The sequence below is a fragment of the Coturnix japonica genome, chromosome 11 (assembly GCF_054131305.1).
Source record: "Coturnix japonica strain WE chromosome 11, WE-NBRP24, whole genome shotgun sequence".
Lineage (NCBI taxonomy): Eukaryota > Metazoa > Chordata > Aves > Galliformes > Phasianidae > Coturnix > Coturnix japonica.
The window spans coordinates 11,142,082-11,159,007 of NC_140673.1; the positions used below are offsets into that span (position 1 = coordinate 11,142,082).

The following is a 16,926-nucleotide window of genomic DNA, read 5'->3' on the forward strand; positions in this document are numbered from 1 at the left end:
CAGGCATCGCTGGCGACAAGGACACCAAGCACCCTTCCCAGCCATCCATTTTTTGTGAGTGACCCAGACCCAAAGAAAGCCCCAAGCACTGCAAAGGTACTTGATCTTTTATTATTAACAGCAGGTAAATACAAGGTGGTGCCAGGCTGGAGGGGCGGAGGCTGGGACCTCCGTGAGGCAAATACCAAATGGGGACTATTTTGGTTACAAAACGCACAAACAGAAGTCATCTACACATATTTACAGTGCCCCCCTCCCACTGCCAGCTCCCAGCCCGGCACCCACAGCCTTCCCACCAGGCCAGGTGGAGCCCCCAGGGCAGGCTGCAAAGGGCAGAGTCGGGGGGAGAGGGGACAGTCCTCAGCTAAGTGCCAGCACCAGGGCTGTGCGTGTTGTACAGCAGGATCTCCCAAGCACCCACTGACTGTCAGGTGGGAGGGTGGCCCCCAGAGGGGACAGTGCACCCCTCCACCAGGATGGGTGGACACCACTGTCCTGCCAGGAGCTGGTGCCTGCAGCAGAAAGGCCAGCTTTGCACTGGGCCTGGGGCAAAGCGCTGATGGCTTTCATCTAAAAAACATCAGCAGGGTTATGTCAGGGCCACCTCCTCCTTGGTGTCCCCCAAAAGGAGCAGCCCTGCTGCCATGGGCCCCGCCGCACTGCCCTCGAGCACAGAGGCAAGGTCACACCAGGGAGAAAGGGGTGGTCCTGGCCTGGGGATCGATCTACAATCCGCCATCTAAAGAGCCTGAGACAAAAACCCATCACGTACTCTTTGATTTGTACAAAATAATAATAATAATAATAACAAAAATAACAACAATAAAAGGTGCTGGTGGCCCCTCGCTCGCAGTGCCCCGTGACAGGGCTCTCAGTAGGCAAAGATGACATGGTAGGTGACCTGGTGGCCATTGTCCCAAGCGTAGAGCAGGCGGTCCTTGGGGTTATAGTCTATCTGCGTGGTGTAGGCGTACTCATTCTCAAAGAGCAGCCGGGGGATGATCTGAGTGTTGGTGTGCGTGTCGAAGGCATAGGAGATGTTGGCGTTCCTCTTGTTGTAGCTGTCGACCGCGTACAGGACCCCACAGATGACAAAGCAGTTCCCATAGAAGTTCTTCCTCAGGCCCGTCCGCCACGTCGTCTCTTTCTGGGTGCTGAGGTCGGCTGCGTTCAGCTTGCTCAGCACGATCACCTCCTGGTTGAAGCCCTCGTAGCTGATGGCTGGGTAAATGACCCACAGGCCATTCTCGTCCACAGCAAAGTCCACATCTGAGTGGCCGCGCCATCGCCACGGCGTGGACTCCTCATAGGCCACGTCGTGCAGCATGGCCCAGGCGGCCACGTATCGCTGCTTCAGGTCATATTTGATGATGTTGCGGGTGAAGGCCCGGTTGTAGTAGAAGGACCCGTTGTAGACAACGTGGCCCGTCCCGATCCAGCTGTAGGGGAGCTTGTAGGAGTTGCTCCAGCGCCCTGAGGGACAGAGAGGCCACACTGGTGAAATCCTCCCTTTTGGGGCCTGGCCTTCAGCCCTGCCTTTGGCTCCCTCCCAGCCCCCCAGTGGTGACAAACATGCTCACAGCCACCATGGGCAGCTGGGCTTGCCCCATGCTCTGAACCCCACACAGTCAATCTCACACACTGGGTTACCACCACCCAAGAGGGTTTTTCTCATCCCCGTGGCAGGGAACAAGGGTGGTTTTGGGACCAGCTGACACAGCCATGGCAGTGTAGGGACAGTGCAACCCCACCTTGCTTGAAGTTGTCGAGGTTCCTGAACTCCACCAACGTGTTTCCATAGTAGTAGTTGGTGACGTAGATCCGCTCCTCCTTGGCCAGAGGGTCCTTCATCCAGGCCCCCTCGTTGCGCCCGTAGGTGTTCTGAGTGGTGGGCCCCGAGATGGTGGACAGCGTGTCCTTGCAGCGTCCTGCATGTGGCAGAGGGGATGGTGAAGCTGGAAGCAGGACAGCCACACACTCCGCTCACCCCCTGCCCACCACTTGCACAAGGAGGGGGCTGCAGTAGGTTCCAGAGTTAACAAGTGACACTTGATGCCCTGGTAAAGCACTGCCCAGGGTCTCCATTCCACATCCTACCTGTGACTAAATCCATACCACAGGCAAGAGCCAGCAGGAGGGGATGGGACCTGCGGCCACGCACATACACTCACCAATGATGTTCCTGATGTCCTCCTCCTCCAGGGCCTGCTTTGGGGTGGCAGGGATGGTGGTGCTGAGTGGTGGGGGGGTGCTGGCCTGCTCCAGGGGTCCCGGGCTGCTCCCCATGCCAGGCTCAGGGCTCATCCCCACATCCCATGAGGTCTGGGTGGTGGTGGGGGCTGCAGGAGGGCTGGGAACGGAGCTGTTGGCCACGGGCGGGCTCTCGGTGGCCGTGGGTGCCACCACGCTGGCTGATGCTGTCAGCAGCTGTGGGGTCTCCTCCTCAGGCAGCACCCCAAGTGTGGTTGCAGGCTCCATGGTAGGTGGTGGCAGGCTGGCAGTGGTGGGCTCTGGTGTCGGCCCCACGGAGGCGGCAGTGGACAAGGGCAGGGTGGTTGGTGCGGTGCTGGGGTCGATGCTGGGGGTGGGCGGCCACCCCACCGGGGATGGTTTCCTCACAGCCTCACCCGCCCTCCCGCTGGGCCGCAGCAGCTGGTCCTCAATCAGCAGATCCACAGTGTTGTCCCCACTGAACTGCTCGTCCTCTGCCAGGCACAGACAAGGGTCAGCAGAGCCGCAGCCGTCTGCCCTGCACCTCCCCTCGCTACCCCTCTGTTCTGAATCCATCTATCTGCCATTTTTCTTCCTAATTCCCAGCCAGAGAAATGGATCCGAGATCTCCTGGGTCCTTGCAGGGCTGCACTGACCTAACCTGTTTGCTGAGCCAGCCTTGCACCCAACAGCTGTGTGCTGCTTTGTGCACTCAGTTTATTGGGACCCTGCCTCGCCAGGTGCCCCCCGGGCACCCTGCACGGAGAGAGGGATCCTGGCTCCCCTCTGAGCCCTGCAGCACACGACCCTGCAGTGACATCAGGCACATGTGCAGGACTTACATACATCATCAGCTTGTGTTTCCTTTCTGGAGAGGCATTGATTCTGTATTTCTGGCTGTGGCAGGGACTTGTTTCCTTAGCTACCATACATTTTCCATGCAGTAACACCACCTCACTGCTCCCCATGCACAGGTCAGAGGCTGGATGCTCACACTGCTGTTTTCAGCAGTGATTTACCAATTGGTTCTGCTGCTGTAGATCAATACACCCTGCTTCAGCCACACAGCCTGCCGGAGGGGAACAGGACTTGATAGTACAATACCTTCCCCCTTTACTCCATGTCTCCACCTCCCGCAGCTCCAGTTTTGCTGCTCCCTGGCCTCCTCATAAACCACATCCCAGGATTAGCAGCTCATCCATCCCTGCTCCTTGCTGCTCAGTTCTCTCATTCCACCACTCACCAGCAGCCTTACCATAACACTGTGCATCCCTGCCTGCTCCTCTTTGCACCCATGGGTCTCCCAGCACACATCTCCATCCCTCTGCTCCCATCCCAACCTCCAGGAGCCAAAATCACTATGACAGCACTGCTGGACACCTCACAGCCCTGCATTCCCCCTCTCGTTTTGCTCAGGGTGCAGGAGGCAGCCATGGGTCTGACTCACGTTGCTCCTCGATGTCGTTGTCGGACTCGGAGGACTGAGCCTTGTAGTAGGTGACCCCTCGTACAATGGTGGGCTTGGAGGGAGGGCGGCTCCGCGGGCTCAGCTTCCTCTGCAGGAGCTGCTCAGGCTTCCCCTCCTCGGAAGCGAGGTGCAGCTCTGCAAGGGACTCGACAGAGTTGATCTGCTGCGAGATGGTTTCATCCTTCAGGAACCTTTCCTCGTACTTGCCCTGTAAGAAACAAGACAAGTTGCTATGGGATGGGCCCAAATAGCCAAATTTGGACCTGCAAGGACCTGCTCAGCCCCTGAGCCACCATACAGCGTACGGCTGTACTGAGGCTGAGCAGGGGGCCAGGAGCCCAGCACCGCAGCAGCTGCAGCTCATGGCTGCAGGATTTCAGCTCATTAAAGCAAAATGGAAAGCCAGCCCGAGCATTGAAGCAATGCCCATTTGGCTGAGGGCGGGCCCAGGATTCCTTTGGAGCCCGGCTGCAATTAACAATGAGAAGGAATATTGGGAAATGAGGTCACTCAGGGTGACAGCAGCCCCACACTTTGCTCCGCTGGGCAGGGCAGGCTCAGCCCCAACAAGGAGCAGTGCTGTGGGTATCACAGGGGCAGAGCGTGCCAGGAGCCACTCCATCTGACCGCTCAGGATGGAGAGCAGAGAGCAGCAGGCTGCGTGCCCCAAACCCTGCTAATCCACAGCGTCCCAGGCTCCCAGCCGGCCGCGATGACATCAGCCTTTCCGAGCACTCGGCCCCTCCGACCTGGAGGAGCAGGAGGGGAGGCTGGAGCAGCTGAGCCAGCACAGCCTGGCTGTACTGGGGGACAAGGGCTGTGCTGAGCAGGGAGAGCAGCCCGCTGCCAGCACTGGGGTACCCCACCAGGATGCCCAACCGATGGGTGCTGTGCAGCCCTACCTCAGGGTGCACATACGCAGCCTCCGCGTCCCGCTGCAGCGAGCTCTCGATGTCAGCCAGGCTGTTGGAGATGAGGCTGGAGCAGTTCTCCCCAGCACGGTGCTGGGGCTCTGACGGGGGCTCCTCCACGCTGACTCCTGCCTGCGTGGCATTCCTGGACATGCCCTGGGAAATGAGAGGGGGGACATGACCCCAGCCTGGAGCCCTGCAGCCAGGGGAATGGCAGGGCCCTGAGCTCTGTCTCCATGGGGTTGGGTGTAAGATGTCCCCTGCTCCCCACTCCCCAACACCCCAGTCCTTTGTTTTGAAACTGTCCTGCCATTAATTTCTCCTAAAATCCATTGTGACTTCCATCTGTGACCCCAGAATTGCCAGCTGAAGCGGCAGCTGCGGGCTGAACACAAACCAGAGGCACTCGCTCTGCAGACTGCATCCCACAGCTCATTGCTTTGCTGACACCACAATGGAAACAATTTGTATCCCTTCTCCTCTCTGCACAAACTCTGACCCAAGTCCCATTTGCTGACCACCCTCAAAAGAATCAGAGCCTTTGCTCAGGGTTTGTGAGCCACGGTGTTAGTGTTCCATTTTCAGGCTGAGTACAATAACACCAGGACTTCCCAGCAAGATTTTTGCTGAGCTAAAGATGCTCTCCCAGGAGCGTCCCCTGAGCAACACCAGTACCCTCCTCCCTTGGGGAGGGAGGCTGCTTCCAACAGCCTTGTGTCCCTATTGCCTATTTTGTGCCATTGCTGTGACAAAACCCAACTCGTCCAGCTGAGAGCTACCCCAGATCGCTGCCCTCTGATGCTCCCCAGTGCTGCCCAGCTGCTGTGCCTGGGCCCAGCTGCCCAAACATACCCTCTGGCCCCCTGACATAGCGCCAGGCTCTCCTGCGATGCTTCAGCTGTCCAGCACCGGATCCTGGGCCGGCGCAGGCAGAAATCCGGGTGCTGAGCCAGCAACAGGGGGCTGCTCACAGCTGCTCACAGTCTGCCTGCGGCCCCGCCAGCCCTCTCCTGTGCTCTCACATCCCAGCGCTCTGCCCTCCAGCAGTGGCAGAGCAGTAAGAAGAGGCACAGTGGGGGCAATACCTCCCTTGGTATTTCCAAGCCCCCAGACCCTTCCAGCTAGCCAGCCTAAAGCTCAGACAAACCCTCTCCCCTTCCCTGACAGCATAGAGCTCAGTGGTAAAATCAAGTAGTGTTTGGAGAGCACGCCAAGCCACAGGAAGAGGGTGGGATCACAACCAGAAGCATCGGTGCTTTATTAATTTTAGACCTCAAAACCCCTTTCCCCTTTTTTGGGTCAACTCCCTGCTTGGAAACCCAGGTTCTGCAGCACTGTGCTCCTCCCAGCTGCCTCCTCCCTGACCCCAGGCGTTGAGCACCGTGCCTTCCCGAAACACATAGCAAGTGGAATTTTGGCTTTCTAAATCATCGCCGCTTGGCTGCAGCCTGCAGGACTGTGCTGCTACAGAGAGAGCACTCAGCACTCCGTCTGGCAGCCTGGGACCCCACGGCTCAGCACTGCACCCCACGCATCACACCAGCCAAGGAAACACTCAGCTATGGATGCTGTCTTTCTATCTTTCAAGCAGCACTGAAGGCTCAGCTATTCTCAAGGCAAGCTGAGATGCAGCTCAGTCGTTGTGTGGCAGCTGTTGAGTCCTGGCCTGAACCACTGATTGAGCACCTGGGGAAAGGACCCGGTCAGCCCTGGGAGCACAGGTGAAGGCAATTCAGGTGTGTGATCCCAAGGGATGGAGCCTGGCTGTGCCTCTCTTAGACCTCATTTAAAGGCTGACTGCCACTGGGGAAGGAGCTCTTTCTGGAGATTCCTTCTTGGTGGAGGTTTCCCTCGTGAGCCTTGATGTTCAGGTAAAGGTGTGAGTAGTCTATTTCCCTTCCCTTATGAGACCTTTCTGTTTTGTTAGTCCCTCTGTCATTACACCTTTTACATCACCTTTCTATTGTGTTGCTCTTTCTGACCCCCTTACCTTCTCCAGCCTCTCCACCCGGCCCACCAGCTTCGTTGTGACCGAATGCAGCTTTAGCAGATCCAGGCCATAGAAGGCACTTTCTAGCATCTCAACAATGGAGGACAGCTGTAAGACAAAAGGAGTGCTCTATCAGGCTCAGGGCTTTGCTATGAGGCACCCGGTGTGGTTTCTATAGCCAAAATAATGCACACATCTGAACACAAGGAGTTCACTAAGAAGCAAGTTGTTTTCCCTTGTACAGACAGCCCTGAGCCCCAGGGATGGTGTGTGAGATGAGAAGCGCTGCCCATGGCTCTGCCCAGCCCCAGGCTGCCCTGAGTGGCAACAGATGAGCCAAGGGGAGAACCGCAGTGCTAATAAAAGGGAGCCTGAGATCATGCTCTGAGTTCCTGCCATCCCAGGCTTGTTTTTCTTGGAACAAGAAGAAACTTGTTAAAAGATATAAAAATACTCACAAATGCAACAGCACGCAGGGACCTCAATCAGCGCCAGCCTGGTAAGAGCTGGCTTCCCTGGAGAGCAACTTCACCCGAGGGATGCTGCATCCTGCCTTCCCCTGACAGCCCTGCTTTGGAGATGTCCTGCACATGGGTGAGGACAGGTGACCTCAGGAGACCCTGGGGACAGTGATACCCCCAGCACTGTGCTCCTGCTCTGACCACAGCCTCTCCTGCTGCCCTCAGCCATGAACACACACAGCACGGCACCGTGCAGCCACTGAGCATCATTGGTGAGTGGGAACCACTGCAAGAAGGCGACATTTTCTCCCAGCAAGTCAAACCATTCAGCACAGCTCCATAAACACGAGAGCAATGCAGGCAGCACTGCTGGCGGCGCTCGCAGTTTCCAACCCAGCCCCTGCAGTCTCCCCGCGGAGCTGACAGCGAAGGAAAGTTTCCCTTTGTGCCAAGTAAAATGGCAGCAGCGGAGACAAGGCTGTTTTATGGCTGTGCATCCACTTTTCTGCTGAGAACTGGACCATGACGGCTGACACAATGCACACGTGGGCTGCCAGACAGACACTAGAGAAACGCATTTCCACCCGGGCTGGATGGCTTCCCCAAGGCACAGGGGTTGTAGACCTCATTAGCTGTGTTCCAGCTCCTCCTGAGCATGCACTTGTTGTGGGCTGTACACAGCTACACTCATAAGCACAGGGGCAGCAAGTCACAATTGCACTGGGACACGTTGCACGTGTGATGGGGTGCTCATGGCATTGCCTGCCTCTCATTCCAGGTCCCTTCCCAGAGAAGTGCTTGGTAACTAAGCCACCTGCTTTCACAGCTCCTGATCCTCACACAGCAAAGGAAAGCCCTGGGTGTGGATCCTCGCCAGGCGGGCTGTGAGTGAGGCCAGTTCCTAGAGGAGTGCTCACACCATGGCTGGGAAGCAGACAGAGCCAAGCTGTGCTGCGCTGTGCCAGCTGCATCCTCACAGGCTCTAACAGGGCTATGCTGGTCTCAGAGCTTCACCTCAGCCCAGCTGAGCTTCCTGGAGAGCGAGGGACCGCTGGAGAGCTGCAGAGCAATCCCTCCTTCCCCAGCATGCTGGGTTATCTGCCCATGCCTGTCATCTCCCCCCACTGTAGGGAGCTTGGACAGTGGGCTGCTCACTGCCTGCGGTCTGACAAGATGAGACACATCCCCAGCTCCAAACCAATGGGAACGAGTTATTGTGCAGGGCTGACCCCAGCCAGGATGCAGCCCAGAACCGGCAGAAAGCATCACCAGCGGGACAGCAAATGGTCCAGAAGTGCCAACATCTTGAAAGGGCAAATCCTGCCACCACCTCCCTGAACAGGGCAATGGCTCCCAGAAGGAGCGAGGCAGTGGGGATGGGTGGCGTCTGACCACACACCTCCATCCTTCTGTCCCAGCCTCACTTCTATGTAAGTGTGCAGATCTGAGAGTAACAGACAAATGCTCTCAAAGCAGATGAAGAAAGAGGCTTCAGCGGATCTCTTTAAAGGGACAAAGAGCAGGGAAATTTGTTTTCAGAATCCACTATGAATACTGTATGTTGGCTGTGTTTTAGGGCCATACCCCCATGCTGTTCTTTGGATGCAGCAGGCAGCATTGATCTGTCCAAAGTGCTCTGGGCCACACACTTCTCCACGGCAAGAACCTTAACGTGGTGATGGAAGGAAACAGCACAGATGTCTGCCCATCCATCTATATAACCATCCCATCCATGTGTCCAGCCATCCCACCATCTCTCCACCAATCCATCCACCCATCTATCCATCCATCCACAAAGGCTCTGACACTTGCCAGCTGGAGGCAGCAATCCCCAGAAGCATCCTGAGCGCTCCCAAGCAGCACAAACCCTCAGCCTCCATCCTTCCTCTTACCTTCAGGTCCCCGCTGTCCGCCTCCCGCAGCTTCTGCAGCCTGAAGTCCCCCTCGCAGGGGTTCAGAGCCGAGGGGGGGGCCACGCAGGCACACTTGCAGCCGGGCCCCGAGGTGACGGTCTCCACAGTGTAGAAATCCTCGGCACGGAAGGCGCCCTGGTTGATGCGCTGACAGGCACCGCGGCCCAGGGGTCTCACCAGGCACTTACAGCGGCAGTCGGAGCCCTCGGACACCGCCTTCACCTTGTCGTAGTCACCTAAGAGCTGAGCACAGCACTGTCACGGCCCTGTGGGGATGTCCGACCCCTCCCCTCTGACTTGAAGGATTCTTTGGACATCCTGAACCTTATAGAATCCTATACCGAACAACCCTACAAGCAGCGTAACCTGGTGGTGGGACTGTGATTAGCCCCATACAATGCCAGGAATTTCCTTTACGGAGATTTGCAGACAGAGCTTCTGAAAGCCCGAGCACAAAAATAACTTTGACGGTATGTTTCCAATAGGCTCCGCGTTAACCATTTCCGAGGGCAGATAATAGCACACGATCGGATCGGCCAAAGCCAACAGAGCCCTCCGCCGCATCCCGGGCGGAGAAGAGCCCGCACACAAAGAGGCTGCGGCACATCCCCACCCACGGACCACCCCCCACCTTCCCCGAGCCCCCCAGGGACGTCCTCGGGTCGGTGTTTCAAAGCAGGAACAAAGCGGAGCGAATAAACCCCTCTTCAGATGCGCCCACCCCGATCATGCACGGCACCCCCAGCACAGCGCAAGGCACGCACGTCTCAGCACCCCGGGTGCACGCAACACCCCAAGGAGCATCACTCCCTAAAAGCAACGTTCCCCCGAGCAGCACCGCCCCCAAATAGCATCCTTCCCAAAAGCATCGGCCCCAAAGCAGCCCCGTACCTGCGAGAGGATGTTCTCCTGGTTGTCCGCCTCGTCCTGCAGCGGTTCGGCGGAGGGCCCGGCGGTGCCGGTGGGGTCCGGCTCTGCCCGGCAGCCGGCGACCAGCGCGGCCAGGCAGAGCAGCAGCGGCAGCGGCCGAGCCATGGGACCACGGGGCCGGAGCCGGGGCCGGGGCGGGCGCGGAGCCGCCGCTTCTCGCTCAGGTGCGGCGCGGATGGGGCGGGCGGGGCCGGGCCGGGCCCCCGCCTCCCTCCCCGCCTCCTTCCCTCCCTCCCTCCCTCCTTCCCTGCCCCCCCCCCCGTTGCAAGAGAAGGCGGAGTCGAAACGGGGCCGGGCCGACCCCCGGGGGGCAGGTGGACCCAAGCGGTTGCCGCGAGCTGTGATCGATCCACGATGCTACCGGAATGCACCGAGGGGGACATCCTGAGCTTGTATTAGCCCCACCGGGGCGATGCAGGGCTCGACATGCGCTGGAGAGCTGACCTCAGGACTGGAGTCTGCCCGGGCTGTAGCAGCCGTGCGGCAGTGGACAAGGGAAGAGCCTGCGATGTCGTGTATCTGGGCATCAGTACGGCCTTGGACACAGTCCCCTGTAACATCCTTCTCTCCAAACTGGAAAGAGACAGATATAACAAGTAGACTGTTGGATGGATGAGGAGTGTGTGGGGGAATCACACTCACAGAGTGTCAATGGATGGAGACTGGTGGTGAGCAGTGTCCTGCAGGGGTCAGTACTGGTCAGTTCTGGTCCCAGTGCTCCTTAACATCTTCATCATGACACTGACAGTGGGGATGAGTGCACCCCTAGTAAGTTTGTGGATGAGAAGGGCCACAAGAGTGACCCAAGGGGTAGAACACCTCCCTGTGAGGACAGGATGAGAGCTGGGGCTGTTCAGCATGGAGAGAAGGCTCCAAGGAGACCTGAGAGCAGCCTGTCAGTGTACACGGGGGCTGTAAGAAGGAAGGGGACAGACAGGACAATGGAGATATGGTGTCAAACTAAAAGCCTCATAGCAGCCTGGTTGCTGTCAGGAGGCAGAGCGGCTCTCATCTCGGGCACACTGCGGGCATACAGGGCAGGCAGCCTAAGGATGCACAGGGCATGGAAAAGGAAGGATCTCACATGTTATCAGCATCCTTTGGTGCTTTCTTTTCTGTACTTGGGGAAGAGAGTGGTTCTGGTGGTATTTAGTTTGGGCTGAAGGCAAGTTTAAGCCTGTCCTCTGGGAGCAAGAGGAGACAGTGGTGAGAAATACAGACTCACTGCGGTCAGCTCTAAGTTGTGAACATTCCTCCTCCAAGAAATAACCCAACAGGGCAAACCAGCAGAAGGAGGACAGCAGAGAGTGCCAGTGTGCCTCAGGGTCTGCTGAGCTGTGTGGGACGGGAGGCTGCAAGCTCACCTGGGCTCCACTGCTTCCTTCCTGCATGAGCTTTGTCACAAGGCTGGGGCTGTGCTATGCCAAGCTGAGCCAGCACAGTGTCCCTGCTGCAAAAATAAGATGGGTGGTGCTGGGCTGCATCAGGCTGAGCATTGCAGTGATCCTGCTCTTCTGCTTGGCACTGGTGAGGCCTCACCAGGAGCACAGTGCCCAGCCCCACAGTACAGGAGGGACATGGAGCTTCTTGGAAGAGTGATGTGAAGGGCCACAAAGATGAGGAGAGGATGAGAGAGCAGCCTGGAGAAGGGCCAGGGGAATCTCGTTGTTGTATTCAGACACCTGAAAGGACGGGTAAAGGAGACAGTGCGGTCTGGTTGGAGGCCAGCAGCTTGCAGTGTACCCTGGAGGTCAGTGGTGCTACAGTCCTGGTGAACCTCCGCATGGATGATCTGGGTGATGGGGCACCCTCAGCACTGTCTGCAGATGACAAACATGGGAGCAGCGGCTACTGATACACCAAAGGGTGGTGCTGCCATCCAGAGGGACTGGAGAGGTGGGAACCTCCTGGAGCTGAGCGAGGAGAAGTGCAGGGGTCCTGGCCCTGAAATTAGCAAGCCCAGTCACTGGGAGGGCTCAGCACGGCTTGTCACAGTGGCAGAGCTTGGCGCTGCACAGCATGGCTCGGCACGGCTGAGCACGAGCCAGCAGGGAGTCCCACTGCAGGAAAAGCTTGGCCGTGCCATCCCGAGCCGGGCTGTGCCGCGCTGTGCAGAGCCAGATCTCGCTGAGCCGAGCCCCATCCAAGGGGCTCCGATCCAAGGGAGCCTTCCGGCTGCTGCCGCTGCCCCGGGGACGCTCTCAGAGGCACCGCAGCACCATCCCGCGGTGCGGCCGGCCCTGCCGAGCTGCTGCTGCAGCTGCACGACTCGGGATGCTCACTGATGAAATTCGCTGCGCGGAGCGCGCCGGGGCTAATGCCGGGCTGTCCACCAGGTGTCCCCCAGGACCATCGGCTCCATCTCCGTAACGCTGCTCTCCCAGGCATCCCAATGCCTGGGCTTGTTCCTCCCGGGGCCAGGACCCTGCTCTTCTCCTCGCTCAGCTCCTGGAGGTTCCCACCAGCCCACTTTTCCAGTCCCTCTGGATGGCAGCACCTCCCTTTGGTGTACCAGCAGCTGCTGCTCCCATGTTTGTCATCTGCAGACAGTGCTGAGGGTGCCCCATCACCCAGATCATCCATGCGGAGGTTGAACAGCACCACACTCAGCACTGAGCCCTGGGTTCACAGCCAGTTACTTCTTTAGCTGAGAGGTACCCACCTTTCGTGGTGGGATTCACCACCTGCACATGCCTGGTGCATGCCAGAGCTGCCAGCAACTTCCCACGGCCTCACCTCCTGCATTCTCTGGTCCCATGACCTCTGGTGGCAGACCACATCCTGATAGTAGAGGCCAAAGCTGCTGGAGGCCGGCCCCATTACCCCCAGTGCACTACGTCACCCGGCTGTGCCTTACAGGGATCATGCAGAGAAACAGGCTCAAGGTGTATGCTGTCACATCCTGGAGCTCTGCAGACCAAAGGTTCTCATGAAAGCAATGCTTCTGCCACTGCAAGGGCCAGCTGAGCACTTAGAGTGAAAAGTAGCCCCAGCAGAAGCCTCTCACCTGGGTCATGGTTAGAGGGCAGGAAGGTGGGTTCACAGCCCCTTACGCATTGGCTCCTGTGCCAAGATGGGGAGAGGTCACTGCCATCTCTATCCACTGGAGGAGGAAATCCATCCTGAGGAGCAGAGTGACTATGCAGGAAAGCTCATGACGCAAATCTGAATTGCCCAGCAATTTGAGTGGCTCCCAACTGACCTCAGCAACGACAATTCTGTTTCTGTTTATGAGTCAAATGGGATTCAGTGAATGCACACCTGACCTGGAAGGGAGCTGGTTCTGAGGCTGCTCAGCATGTTGCCCGCAGGAGTCATGCCCGTACCAACATTCTTCTGCAGCATGGCCTGGCCAGGCAGGGAGCTCTGTCAAAGCCAGGAGTGCTTAGCTGTACCAGGGGGCTGCAACGTGCCCCCAGCTTCATGGGCGGGTCTATTCCATGTGGTAAGTGCACCTTGAAGCTGGATTCTGGAGAATCCACACCAAGCTGAGCTGCACAGGAGCTGCGTACAGAGTTCAGGCCAGATTGCTGCACCAAGAGAAATGTGGGACTTCAAACACATTCTGCTTTGTAGCCATATTACTCTGAAATCCATGCCCCACAGCTGCTCCAGCCAGAGGGCAATGGAGGGGAGAGTCCATCCCCATTTCTTCCCTCTGTTCTTCCCCCATAGTGTGTACACACAGCTGTACACATCCTGCCTCCCTCCAGCTGGCTTGCACTGTCCCCACTGCACACTGTAATTAAACCTGCTCAAGCCCCTGTGATCAATGGGAGGTTCCACCTCTTTGGGTTTCAAAACACATTCTCCTTGTGCCCAGCCTCCAGGGCAGCACAGCACGCTCAGTCTGCTTAGCAAAGCCATCCTAGGATTCTACAGCCAACACCAACACCCAGGCCAGGAGCCCAGGTCCCTGCCTTGGTGGGAGACAGCCCACAGAGGGCTCAGGAAGCTCTAGGTGACTGTTCAAAGCTGGGTGAAGCAAGGAAGCAAAACCTGTTCTGATCTCTGATCCCCACTCAAATGTCCTGGGGATACTTCAAGCTCAAACAGAAGTTGCTTTCCAGGAACTGCAGGAAAATGCAGACAGAGCTCCACACAGGCAGGCAGCAAAACTTGCAGCAAAACTGGTGCTCAGCACTTGGCAGAACTGTGAACCAAGCACAGGTAAGAGCTGGAGCTGCCCGTCCTGTTCTGACAAGCTGTGTTCTCATAAAGCTCAGGACACTGCAGTTCAGCCCACAGCTCCCACATGGACGAGGAACCGACCCGCCACGTGCCCACACCTCACATCCTGACCTGGAGTATCACTGCTGCACAGCCAAGCGGAAAAGGTGGGGAGCAAAGACATGTGAGCAAGGGCTGATAAAGAGCTGATTGATGCTCCCTGGGTCACGCAAGGTGCCGGCAGGGCCTGATGTGGCTGATGACACAGCACAGCTTGGCACCAGATGGACAGCAAGCAGCAGGGCTGGTGTCACGGGGACATGTTCACCACGTGCCACCAGCATCACGAGGTACCACCAGCAGCATATCCGGGACCTAATAACCCCCAAATGCCACCCAGCCTGGCCCTGTGTGTCATGGGACAGCAATGACAGCCACACCAAGGCACCCATAGCCCTGATGCAGGCCTGTGGGGGGATGGGGGGCAAAGGGAAACAACATGGCATCTCCTGTCTCTACCTTGATCCTGCAAGGAACCTGCCTGCAGCCAAAGCCAGCAGCAAAACCACCCAACCCCATACCCTGCTGGTTCTTCTCCCTCGAGCTGTTTTGCTCCTGCAAGGCTGCCTAGAAAGATTTGTCTTCCCACTTGCAGCCCAGCCCTTCTGCACTGGGTTGTCTGCCCCTAGCACGGGCAGCTCCTTCTAAGCACTGCCAACAACAAAGCCAGCACTGGAAGATTAATGCTGGATGTTTTGAAATAGGATGGCTGCATTGCATCTGTTTACTGGGACCAATCTGCTTACTAGCGATTCTGTGCTAGAGGGGCAGAGCTCACCCAGCCCAGTGGATCTCAGCCCTACCACTCCCACTCCTACAACCAGTGTCCTACATAGGTAAAGCCAGTTGGGTTATAAGTGGTGGTGGACCTGAGCTGCACGTGGAGCAATGCAACTCCTTTGCCTGTAGAGCCAAGAGATCAGCTGCTGCAGACCTGCCACAATAGCCAACAAAGGAAGAACACACAGCTCAGCCATGCAGGATGTTGTGAAACAACCATGGCAAGCTTTCATGCTTAGCACCCACCTCAGAGCATCTCTGGAAGCCCCCAGACCAGCAGAAGACTCCTGCTTCAGCACTGACTCACCACTGCCATTCCAGACTTGTCACTTGTCACACGTCCCTGCATTTTTCACCTGTCTTTGTCACCCCTGCCCGTGCACTCATGGCAAGAGCTGCTTTTGCTGCATGAGGGCTTTGCCAGTTCCATGTGCACAACCCAAGCAGAACTCTTGACTCACACCTTGGTTTCAAGACCAGGTTGGACAGGGCCCTGGGCAACCTGATCTAGTAAAGGTGTATGTTTGGTGGCCCTGCCAGGCAGGGGGGTTGAAACTACATGATCCTTGAGGTCCCTTCCAACCCGGTTCATTCTGTGACTGGTACTGCTTGGGCCTCCTCTGCTATAGCGCACGAGGTGAGGAGGTAGAAGTGCGCTGGGAGGAGGCCGATGGATGTACGTGTGTCGTACTTGTTTGCTCTCCTTGACCCAGTTGCCATTTCTCCATTGACAGTTTTATGACTGGACGTGCCTCAAGCTGGAGGGATTAGCTGGGGATAAAGCTACACACACACGCACACACCTTTTAGCCAAGAGCAGCATGCAAAGAGCCATCAGTTCCACAGATATGGAGCTTAGAGCAAAGCCCAGCTCTGTTCAGGCACCTGGGACAGACACCTGAAGCAGGACATGCAGCTGAGCTTGGGCCAGAGGCACCACGAAGGGCAAAGCCCACCTTCAGATGGTTCTGGTCACCATCTCACTCTGGGTGCAGCTGAGCAAATTGGGTGCTGCACCCAAACCATTCCGCAACTCAGGGCACACCTTGAGCCTAGAACAGCTCCAAATATCTCCTAACATACCAGCCCTGCACCAGACAGCCCAGAACAACACAGTGCCAGGGCAGGAAGAAGGGATAGGGAATTAGGGCAGCCCAGCTATCACTTCTCCAGCAACACATGTTGACCTGCACATTCTCTCCAAGGAGCCAGACAAGGAGACTAAGTAGCTGGGCCGCACCCAGGCATGGGGCAGCCTCCCTTCCAAGGCATCAGGTTCTGCCCACAGTTACCAGCTGAAGGCCAAGCAACAGAAACAGAGCTGGAGCCTCTGCACAGCCAAAAAGCACTTGTCCCATCCCACCAGGTTCACCCTCTGCAATGACAGTGCAATTCAGCCCAGAGTCACACACCAGAATAATCATGCAAGATCCCACCTATTGTCATCAACCTCTGCCCATCCTGAAAATTGGTTGCTCCATCCCAGGCTTAAAGGTTTGCACAACAGAAAATGTTTGCTTTTTTCATATAGATCAGTTCATAGGATCATAGAACAGCCTGGGTTGAAAAGGATGACAATGATCATCTCATTTTAACCCCCTGCTGTGTGCAGGGTCACCAACCAGCAGACCAGGCTGCCCAGAGCCACATCCAGCCTGGCCTTGAATGCCTGCAGGGATGGGGCATCCACAGCCTCCTTGGGCAACCAAGGAGCACAGCATCCATAATATAAGGAATGATGGAGTGTCTCTGGCTATGAGAATCCACAGCTGTAGCAGATGAACGATACCTACCAAATCCCAGGGCAGAAGCACTGCAGAGTTCAAGAAACACGTGTAAAGCCAAGCAAAAGAAAGGCTTAATTACTCACTAGAACGAATAGCCAAATAGTGTTGTAGGACAAGGTACAGAGAAATCTAAGGGGAGGCAGGCAGGCAGGCAGCCACTGGCTTGCTACCATTATCTCCTTTCCTGCCCAGAAAAGCAGGATTACAGCCCTGAATGGTTCAGTTGAACAAAGCTAGAGACCAGG

At 57.1% G+C, this 16,926-nt stretch overlaps 1 protein-coding gene across 1 annotated transcript; it reads right to left on the reverse strand.

The window, feature by feature from the left end:
• Positions 1-89: 89 nt before the first annotated feature.
• Positions 90-10,083, reverse strand: OLFML2B (olfactomedin like 2B). Its single transcript, XM_015869465.2, has 8 exons — positions 9,846-10,083; positions 8,934-9,197; positions 6,581-6,688; positions 4,582-4,746; positions 3,659-3,887; positions 2,172-2,705; positions 1,752-1,928; positions 90-1,473 (listed from the first exon to the last, which is right to left on the reverse strand). The coding sequence occupies exons 1-8, from the start codon at positions 9,987-9,989 to the stop codon at positions 872-874; spliced, it is 2,223 nt and encodes a 740-aa protein (XP_015724951.2). The 5' UTR covers positions 9,990-10,083; the 3' UTR covers positions 90-871.
• Positions 10,084-16,926: the final 6,843 nt, after the last annotated feature.

Excerpts from the sequence above, each read along its gene's own strand:
- OLFML2B (XM_015869465.2), bottom strand. The coding sequence starts at position 9,989 with ATGGCTCGGCCGCTGCCGCTGCTGCTCTGCCTGGCCGCGCTGGTCGCC. Across the intron at positions 9,198-9,845 it reads AGGAGAACATCCTCTCGCAG|CTCTTAGGTGACTACGACAA; the intron begins GTACGGGGCTGC and ends TGCTGTGCTCAG. Across the intron at positions 2,706-3,658 it reads CAACGACATCGAGGAGCAAC|AGGACGAGCAGTTCAGTGGG; the intron begins GTGAGTCAGACC and ends TGTGCCTGGCAG.